The 11,167-nt window shown below is 36.0% G+C and overlaps 1 protein-coding gene across 1 annotated transcript; it reads right to left on the bottom strand.

The window, feature by feature from the left end:
- Window positions 1-375: 375 nt before the first annotated feature.
- On the bottom strand, window positions 376-696 carry LOC136213140 (cortical cell-delineating protein-like). Its single transcript, XM_066002810.1, has one exon. The coding sequence runs from the start codon at window positions 694-696 to the stop codon at window positions 376-378; it is 321 nt and encodes a 106-aa protein (XP_065858882.1).
- Between the last annotated feature and the right edge of the window lie 10,471 nt (window positions 697-11,167).

Genomic DNA, 11,167 nt, shown 5'->3' with positions numbered 1-11,167 from the left:
AATTTACGTATTTAGTTCCGGATCTAAAATATTTAATCGTGTTATCATAATGATCTATTATTTGGTTGTAAATCGTATCCTATTGAAAGTTGATAAGTCATTTAATTCAGCATCATGCATATAATGGAGCTGTCGAACCAGTAAGAGAAATCTGCCTGTATGCGCGGTTCCGTTCGAGAGGGCATCTAGCTAGATAAGTAGGTTGTATATAATTAATAGAACAACAATGAATCTTATTATTTGAATTCAATAGAACTAATTTTACTGAAATAAACACAGATGATAATTAGGAAGAAGGGAAAACGCCTTCTACCTTTGAAAACAAATAAAATTATGAAACATTCAAGAAACAAATAAGAAAATGTCAGTAGTTAATTAAGGACACTGGAAACCCTCAGCGACTTTCTTGTTGCATTTGTTGAGCACCAAACTTAAGTCGAGTGGAATGTTAATATCGATTCCCAAAACATTAGCTTTAATGGCAGTGCAAAGGCAAACAGCAGCATCAAGATCGACCAGACCAGAAATTAAGGAGCAACATTGTTCATTTGGTGGAATTTGAAGAAGACCAGTCACATTCGCACATACCTTGAACTTTAATGCATCTGTTGGGCATTTTGCAGAGCTCACCATTGTTATGAACACCAGGTTCAGGCACACCACGAAAGCAAATGAGGCCACTGCTCTTGTTGCCATTTTCAGTAATTTTTTATTTTCAGATATAGTCTAATCAATTAGCTCTAATTATATATATCTCCGCTGATGAGAAATGGAGTCTGAAGTTTGGGGTTTTATAGACTAACATTTTTCAAATGGAATCTTTAATGTTTATAATCTATTACAATGTTACCCGACGTGCGAGGACGTGCCTGTTGAACTGTTGAGTAAACTTTCAATGACAGATTAGCATGTATAATTTAGTTGTTAATTTGCAGCTTGTAACACATGATTATTAATTTAATTGTTATTGCTAATCATAACTAATAGAAAAACGTTTGTATGAGTAGATCTTATAAAACCTCATGATATGCAACTTATTACTTAATTAAGCTTTATTAGCAAATGTCACATGTTAGACTGTCAAAAGCACGTTTAAGAGTAGACTTAAAAAAGCTAATCATATCCATGCAACTTGTAATTAGCTACTTAATTAATCTTGGATTAACTCATACATACCTATAATTTAGTGATGAGTTGTGGAGATATATTTCACAACAAGTGCCTTGAATAAAAATCAATTTTCAAGAGCTTATTTTGTTTATGAAACATAGAATGCCGTGTTAATATACACCGCACTTAGATAATCAAGAGCTTATTTTGTTCATGGAACATAGAATGTGGCCTCAACAAATTCTACGGTGCACGACTTTACGATTTTATGGACTCGTTTGGTTAATGAAATAAGCAGGGAATAGAATAACTATTCCCGAGAAACATTTGGTTTAACTTTTTTTTACGTGCAATCCATTGAATATATATTCTATAAATGAAGTTATATAAGAATTCTTATATTCAACCTATTTCTAGTTATTCTTAATCAATATTATCTTTAATTCCCAAAATTACACTTTAGCCAATTTCTCAAATCATATAAATTTTGTCAAATTCATAATTTATATCCTAAAAAGATCCAAAAAGTGTGAATAACACGAAAACGTTACAAACATAAAAACACGAAAAAATGAAGAAAATAAATGTAAAAAACACAAAAACGTGAATAAACATGAAAAAAACTCAAAAACATGAATACCATGAAAAATACAAAATTGGAAAAACGAAAAAAAAAACATGAAATCGTGGGAAAACGCAAAAACATAACATGAAATCATGAGAAAAAAAAACAAGATGGAAAAAACGCGAATAACACGAAAAAGTGACAAAATGCGAAAACTACAAAAACTTGAAAAAACACGAAAACGCAAAAAAAAAAAAAAAAACGAAAACTGTGAAAAAATGGACAACATAGGCACATCTTGTCATGTGTTTGCTAGGACTCGAATACTCGACCGTTTGGTCCAAGAGGCTCTGATAGCACGTCATGGAACCAATTGAACTAAAAATTCGAGCTAATAGTTAAGGTCCAATCGTAGATCTTATATTAATCTATAACAAGAATGTCCGTTGACTTATAAAACTAGTTATTCTAACTTATTTTATTCTTTTAACCAATCATAGAAATAGATATTCTTCTTTTTTTTGAAAAAAAATAAGGTTCATTAAGCGGAATCAACATACAAGGAATGTAAAATAAAATCTGGAAAGATAATACCCCGCTCCACAAGTTCTAACAAGGAATGAGAAAACTTAGCTAAAGCATGAACCGCCACATTCACAGAACTACCTATAATTATTATAGAAATATGTTGTCTTTGATACTAGAAATAAGATTTTTATAATCGTCTATAATTGAACCATAAGAAGAACAAAAGTATGCTTGATGAATATGTTCCACCACTGGCATCACATCTAACCCCACCTCCACACCACCAAAACCTTTGAGTTTGATCCACCAAAGAGCCTGTCGAATACCAATAGCTTCACCCTTCCTAACCGAAAAGTTTCCAACAATATGAGAACAAAAAATAATAAATGGTTTGTAATTTTGGACAAGATCCATTAAAACAACTGCTCGTGGGTTGGCCAGTCCACGATAGTTTCAGGCTAATAAACTCATGATGATGGGTGGACCTGTCCAGCAGAGCCCACCTGAAACCTGTGTTTTGGATCCACAATTAGACTATTATTTAAAACTACCTCTCACCCCCCATTTAAAACATATTCTTTCCTTCCATGTTTTACTTCCATAACCACAATATCTTCTTCAGATTTATGCTCTGACCTATGATTAAATGCCTCCTGCACAGGCACTGTCATATTAATTATTCCATTACTGTCAATATTAGTCCCGCGATTAATTACACTAAATATGAGAGTTTATTCAACCGTTTTGGTCCTTTCGTTAGTAACCGACCTATGAATTATGCTCCGTTCATAATTAACTGCCCTATTAATTATTCCATTAATGTTGCCATTAGTCTCATGATTAATGCCACTAAATATGGAAGTTTGTTCAACATTTACTATAATAACTGATCCATGATTTACTCCTTCTTCATAATCAACTGCCGCATTAATTATTCTACTAATATCGACATTAGTCCAATCACTAATGCAACTAAATATGAGAGTTTTCTTTTGGATCTTACCACCACGCTCCACCACCACTCCCTGATCACCGTTACCGATGTCCGACCGAACCTCAATAACCAGCCATTTTTCACCTTTGTTGGATTGCTTTCTTCCGGTCTGAACAAGCATATGAGGGCCATAGAGCTTTTCAACTTCTCCATCAATCGAATCATAAACTTTTGGACATGCGAAATCTGTATGATCTAAAAAACCACACACAAAACAAAATATTTTGATTCTCTCATAGCGAAATTGTACCCAGAACCCGTCTCTAGTTGGTCATCTTATTCTCCTCATAAGCATATTTCAGACATCAGAGAGGAATCTACCAACCAGACACCATCTTAGGTCCATTTGCTCATAATTTGGATCTCTATCATCAATCAAAATACCTCTATCTTCCTCTTCCTCCATACTCAAATTGGTATACATAGTCTATATACTACTTGATGATGCCATGAAGCAAAACAACACAACTTGTTATCGGAAATAAGAGAATACAAAACTTGTTATTAGAAAGAGAAAACAAAACTTGTTATTAGAAATAACACAAACCCATGTATGATCTAAAATTACAACATAGATGAGAGGAGGAGGAGAAAGACAGGCTTCCTTTTTTAGGGTTTTCCCCCATCCTCTCTCTCTCTCTTTCTCTCTCTTTCTCTCTAGATATTCTTAAGGAATAAGTATTCTATTCTCTCTTATTCTATTACTATAATAACTATTCTATTCCATTCCATGAATCAAACGACATATATATGTTTGGATTTTTAGTATTTCAGACCTTTTGATTGCAAATCAATATTTTTAGCATTTTTAGCATTGCACATCAAGTTTTTTAGCATTTTTATCATTTGAAAAGCTCTAAAATTTCATCAATCAAGATTGTAAATTCGTACTCACTATCTAGTACTAGTATAAAGTTACACCTCTTAATGTACTACCAAACAACTTTGCATAATAAAGTGTCGTCTTCCTTGACAACGTCCATGAGGTCTATATAAAGTCCGCACATGTGTTGTAGGGTGCTCCAGACATTTGTATTTTGGAAATGGGAGGTTGTCAAAACTCCATGTCCAATGGCAACCCTATGAGGTTCTTTTGAGAATGGAGATCAAAAATTTTCAATCACAAATTTCGATGAACACTGATCTGTTTCAAACCTGCCTTAATCTTTTTAAGGAAGTTATCGTCTGTTTCCGCAGCCACTTACTGGGTGGCCGTTGTGTTTTTGCTGTAGATATAAAGTGGTGGAGTAGAAGCCCTCTTAGTAGGTTATGCATATGGGGTAAAGAAGAAGCTGTGTTGGGAGGTCTTAGGGTATTTGAACTTTTATGCACTTGGTATATGAGCCCTTTGGAAAAGGATGAAGCAGGTATGCTGGAAGATGTGGTGATAGCTCCTACACCAATATTGGTCTGACACGGAAAAACATAGGAAATAAAATAACTCCTATATGTTACCTCACGGTTTGTAGAAAGGAAGAGTTTCCTTACTATGTTAAGAGAAAGGATGATGATGTCAGCCAAGGTGATATGGGTAACTATGTTTGAAATTGAGATCTAGGTGGTTATGAGGAACTACTCGATGACCGTTTCAATGAAGACAGCAACAAGAGAGTTGTTTGAAAGGAGTCAACGACTTCATGCAAGAACCCAAGGAAGAGGTGGAGCGTAAACAAAAAGCAATGACTGAGATTGTGTCACTAACGAGGAAAGTTGGGTTTGAAAAATCTTTATTGTGACATTGCCACGAAAGATGATAGGGGATCATAAGTCAATAGGTCCGTCAAAAGGGTTGTCATGCAAGGACATGATGAAGCCTAGGCCAATGCAAATGTCTAATGTACGAAAGTTATGGGAGAAAGTTGAGCACAAGCCAAACATAACTAAAAATGGCGCTATTATGTCGAGAAAATATAAACAAGGCCCTTACGAGAAACCAAAATTTATCAAGCGGGTAAGCATCAAGGACATGGTGCTGTTGGAAGCTCGAGTGAAGAGCTTGAGCGAATTGGCGAAGCTAGGAAAGGCTTGAAAATATTGGCTAGAGGACTATAGACAACCAACGAAGAGTTACTATAAACAATCGTCGAGGCGATGTAGGTCGAGTGAGACCAACAATGAGCTTTTTTTGCAATCCTAACGTAATGGGAAAATCCACATGCGTCATAAACAACAAAGGGAAAACTGAACATGTCATGTTTTGCAAGGAAATGCAAGGTAATAAGAGCAGATCCATGATTACTTGGATAAATAAGTTAACAAGAAAAAGAAACCAATTCTTAAATATGTGAATGCAACATTGATCAGAGAAGTTGCAAAGGAGTATACGGCATATGAAAAGAATCTTCAAGCAAGAAGTGGGAAAAGGTTAGGAAAGAATATTTTAGAAAAGCAACTTCGAATGGTTAACAAATACGAAGTATTAAAAAGTCGATGTCGAGGGGAAATTTTAACCATCACCACCGAGTTTTTGAGAAGATGCTAGTAAAAGATAATTCTAGTAAAGTCTGTAGTATTGATTAGCATAAATAAAATATAATAAATATAACTCCATTCACATGTTATATCGTGTGGTTTATATCATTTTTATAATCGACATAGTGTCGGTATAAAAAGGGAGTAAGCATGCTTAATGATGTGTTTCTATATGAAATTCTTCAATTACAAAACAGTGGGATGTAGTTTGCATAAAGATTTTCAATACTAATAAAATATATTTCTTCAATTTCGTTCTCTACGTTCTTAACAACAAATTAATTAAACCATAAATATTTTTTTGATCGAAAATACAAATTCTTAAACTACAACTAAATATTTTCTAATCATCAAATCAATTTAAATTTGTCGCAAAATCATTTTAACAAAACCCTAAAATGCTAATAATTTCAGCATTTCATATTCTCATACTACATATAATTTTACTATTGAAAAATAACATCTAGAAACATTTTAGTACTAATTTTAAACATTAGCATCATTTTTATATTTACAATGTTCAACTCTAAACTGAAATAAAAATTTAATCATTAATTGGTAGGTTCATATGCAGTAAGGCTGTAGCTGTAATGAACACTTCATAAAAGTTTGATCATGTTCGATTTGATTTTATAAACGAGACGAGATTGAGCACCACAAAATTCGACTCTAAAACTGGAAAGCAGACAAGATTATAGATTTATAAATAAATTCAATTGCAATGTTTATAAACACGTTCATGGACAAACTTGATTGGATTCATATTGCAAGTTCTTAAAACAAGGAACTATGTTTACAAATCCGAGAAACCACATTAATTAATTTATTTTAATGTTCAAACCAATGATCTCATCAAACTGTGGTTTCACCTTTAGTTTGTCCAAGGTAGGTGTGTTTGTATCCGAATAGAAAGTTAAAATGATCTCATTAAACCTGTATTTTATCACGAAAATATTAATTGATCAACACTGACTTAAAATTTGAAAGAAGAAATTCTACAATTATCTAGAATTGTGTGGACCCTTCATCAACAATTATTATTGTTGATTTTTTTTGTTTCTCACCGCCTTAAATGTGTGGTGGAAAATTTATGTAACTTAGTATAAATAAGAGTAGCATATTATGTTAGATGTGAGAGTAAGAGAAACCATTCTTCAATTGTAGGAAGAATATGCTAGAAAAATAATTGAGCGACTAGTAATAATAATATAAGAAGAATGGGTGTGTGATGTGAGGGAGCATATAAAATTGAAGTCCAACTTTGTCACGTGAAGTTGTAATTAATAGGTGTAAAAATTCATTATCAATCCAATAAAATATAAACTGTTTAATTTAGTCCTCCATTTATTCAACAAGTGGTATCAGAGCAGGCGGTCAAGGACCGTTACGGGGTCGAGTGCACGTAGGCGGTCAGGGACCGGGAGTCGAGTGTTTCGAAAGTTTGCGATCTAGGATCGTGGTGGTACGAGGTATTTTTAGCGCGCAGTCCGGGACTGTAAAAATTATTGGTCGGTGTTACTTGCTTAATTAAAGGAGATAACCAAGTCGTGATGACAGACATGTCTACCTCGGTAAGCACTCTGGAAAAACTCAATAATAATAATTATAGTACTTGGAGTACTCGTATGAAATTTTATCTGCTCGGCCAAGATTTGTGGGAGACTGTTGGAGGAAACGAAACATCGCTTCCGACGGAATAGAATGACCTTAAGAAATGGAAGGTCAAGTATGGTAAAGCTATGTATGCTTTATCAATTTCGATGGAGGATGATTTGCTGCAACGCATCAAGGATGCTAAAAACCCCAAAGAAGCATGGGACACTCTTGCCGGAGTATTTACAAGAACGAACGATGCCAAGCTCCAACAACTCGAGAACGAGTTATTGTCGGTCTCGCAAAACGACATGACGGTGAGTCAATACTTTACTAAAGTTAAAACTTTATGTAAAGAAATTTCAAAGTTGGATCCTGAAAATAAAATTACTGAAACGAGATTGAGAAGAATAATAGTCCACGGGTTGCGTCCCGAATTTAATGCGCTTGCCACGGCAACCCGTGGATGGGCTAAGGAGCCAAGTTTAAATGAATTAGAAAATACATTGGCTAATCAAGAGGCTCTAGACAAGCAAATGTCCAAAGTCTTAGTCAATGATGAAGATAAAACTATTTTTATCAATAAAAGGAGCAAAGATCCAAAAATCACGAGATCGAGAAATGGCGAAAGATTCAAACAAGGATGGCAGAAAAGGAAACAAGGAGGGAGTTGGCAACAAGGGGGAGCTCACCACAACCACAAAGGGGGAGCTCACCACAACCACAAGCAAGTTCTCGAGAAGACACATCGGCACAAGAACGACCAATGCTATAATTGTGGCAAAAGAGGCCACTATGATCGAGACTGCAGATAGAAGAAAGCAGAAGGAAACACTGCAACATCCACACATGCTCAAGATGAAAGAGAAGAAGACTGGGACATCGACGCTTCGTGTGCAACTACAGACCCAGTGACATGTGATACAATCATGCCCTCCAAAGAAGAAGCACATAATGAGCTAGCACTTACCGCTGTCAGTAATAAATTTATCAATTATCATAATTTTTTGGATAGTGGACTCTGGATGCTCTAATCATATGACAGGAGATAAGGAAAAATTATCAAGCATGACAAAGTATAAAGGGGAGCGAGTTGTTGTCACCGCGAACAACTCAAAACTACCAATCACACATGTTGGGAAGACGATGGTCGTTCCTCGATACAACTCTAAGGAAGTGCAATTGGAAAATGTATTCCATGTACCTGGGATGACAAAGAACTTGATATCAGTGTCACAGTTGACATCCTCAGGTAACTACGTGGTATTTGGTCCAAACGACGTGAAGGTGTATCGAAGTTTGAGGCCAACAAGAACACCGCTTATGGAGGGAAGAAAACTTAAGTCTGTCTACGTAATGTCAGCACAAACAGCCTATGTAGACAAAGGCAGAAAGAATGATACAGCCGATCTGTGGCATGCACGCTTGGGATACGTGAGCTATCATAAGTTGAAGGTGATGATGAAGAAGTCGATGCTCAATGGACTTCCACAACTTGATGTTCGAGATGACATAGTATGTGCCGGATGCCAGTTCGGGAAAGCACACCAGTTGCCGTATGAAGACTCTCAGTATCGAGCAAAGAAGCCACTCGAGTTGGTTCACTCTGATGTATTTGGTCGTGTGAAGAAGCCATCAGTCAGTGATCATCAATATATGATAACTTTTATTGATGATTTCTCAAGGTACGTGTGGGTGTACTTTATGAAAAACAAATCAGAAGCATTTAGCAAGTTCCAAGAGTTCAAAGAGAAGGTCGAGAAGGAACTTGATAGGAAGATTCAATGCCTTTGCACTGATAATGGAGGAGAGTATACTTCACATGAATTCTCAAGATACTTGCAAGACTGCAAGATTCGACGACAGTTGACTTGTCTTAATAATCCACAACAAAATGGGGTAGCAGAAAGGAAAAATAGACACCTTGCGGAGATATGCAGAAGCATGTTACATGCGAAGAATGTTCCACCTCGGTTTTGGGCAGAATGTATGAAGACAGTTGCAGATGTTATCAACAAACTACTACAAGCACCACTTGGATTCATTTCACCCTTCGAGAAATTGTGGAAGATCAAACCCATTGTAAGTCACTTTCGAGTATTTGGTTGCGTATGTTATGTTTTCGTTCCTGATCATTTACTCAGTAAATTTGATAAGAAAGCTATAAGATGTATCTTCGTGGGTTATGATAATCAAAGAAAGGGGTGGAAATGTTGTGACCCAACAACAGGGAGGTGTTATACTTCAAGAAATGTGGTGTTTGATGAAGCTTCATCCTGGTGGTCCTCTCATGAAGTTGTACTACCCGATTCAAAAGAAATTGAGGAGAAATTACAGGAAAAACTTGAAAAGGACGAGGCGGCTGAAGAAACCATTCTAGAAGTAGAACCGGTAGAAGAAAACCTTAGGACCAAGTCACCTGAAAATACTCAATCTCTATGGCGTACAGGAGTATATCATCAAACGCTTGAAGAAGAACGACCAAGTAAACTCGAGGAGATCGTTAATGATGATAAAACAACAGAAGAACAACAATCACCGGTACGGAGGTCAACACGAAAACGGAGACCTAATCCTAAGTACGTAAATGCGGCAATGATCGAAGAAGCGGTAAAGGAGCCTGTAACATACGAAGAAGCATCCTCAAGTAAAGAGTGGAGAAAGGCTATGCAGGAAGAAATGGATGCCTTGAAGCAGAACGAGACTTGGGATTTAGTTCCCCAACCCAAAGATGTGATGCCTATTTCCTGCAAATGGGTTTATAAAGTAAAGCAGCGCCCTGCCGGTTCAATTGAGAGATATAAAGCTCGATTGGTGGCTCGAGGATTCTCACAGAAGTATGGTCTGGCCTATGACGAGACATTTAGTCCAGTTGCAAAGATCACCACAGTACATGTTCTACTAGCACTTGCAGCCAACAAAGATTGGAAGCTATTTCAAATGGATGTGAAGAATGCTTTCTTACATGGCGAATTGGATCGAGAGATATATATGGACCAGCCTCAAGGGTTCGAGAGCAAGGCTCAATCAAACTATGTATGCAAGCTGAAGAAATCATTGTATGGAATGAAGCAAGCACCAAGAGTATGGTACGGGAAAATTGCGGAGTTCCTAATTCAAAGTGGCTACATGATGGCACCAGCTGATTCAAGTTTGTTCATAAAAGTCCAAGGTGAGAAGTTGGCTATAGTATTAGTTTTTATTGATGATCTTATCATCACAGGTGATGCTGACGCTGAGATAAATCAAGTTAGAGCCAACTTATCGGTGCAGTTTCAAATGAAATCACTGGGAGAGTTAAATCATTTCCTTGGTCTTGAAGTTGAGCGCACGAATGAATGACTTTTCTTGTGTCAGCACAATTATGCAAAGGATCTTTTGGAGAAGTTTGGGATGCTCGAACGCAAGCCTATTACAACTCCAGTAGAAGTACACGTGAAGTTATATTCTGTTGAAGGAAAGGACTTGGAAGATGCTACGATGTACAGACAGCTAGTTGGAAGCCTGATCTATCTCACTCTGACGAGGCCAGATATATCATATGTAGTAAACATGGTAAGTCGATTTATGCAGAATCCGAAGAAGCCTCATTTAGAACCTATCCGAAGAATTTCTATTTTTATTTTAATAAAAAAAATAGAAATAGAATTAACTTATTCTTCAATTGTAAGAAGAATATGTTAGAGAAATAATTGAGTGACTAGTAATAATAATATAAGAAGTATGGGTGTGTGATGTAAGGGAGCATAAAAAGTGGAGTCCAGTTTGTCACGTGAAGTTGTAATTAATTGGTATAAAAATTCATTATCAATCCAATAAAATATAAACTGTTTAATTTAGTCCTCCATTTATTCAACAGAAAACATATATGGAACATCTAACTAGCTAAGTAGGGCGTGTATAAT

This window comes from Euphorbia lathyris, chromosome 1, assembly GCF_963576675.1.
Source record: "Euphorbia lathyris chromosome 1, ddEupLath1.1, whole genome shotgun sequence".
NCBI classification, from domain to species: domain Eukaryota; kingdom Viridiplantae; phylum Streptophyta; class Magnoliopsida; order Malpighiales; family Euphorbiaceae; genus Euphorbia; species Euphorbia lathyris.
The sequence above is the reverse complement of the archived record's forward strand: the minus strand, read 5'-3'. Positions and strand labels throughout refer to the sequence as shown.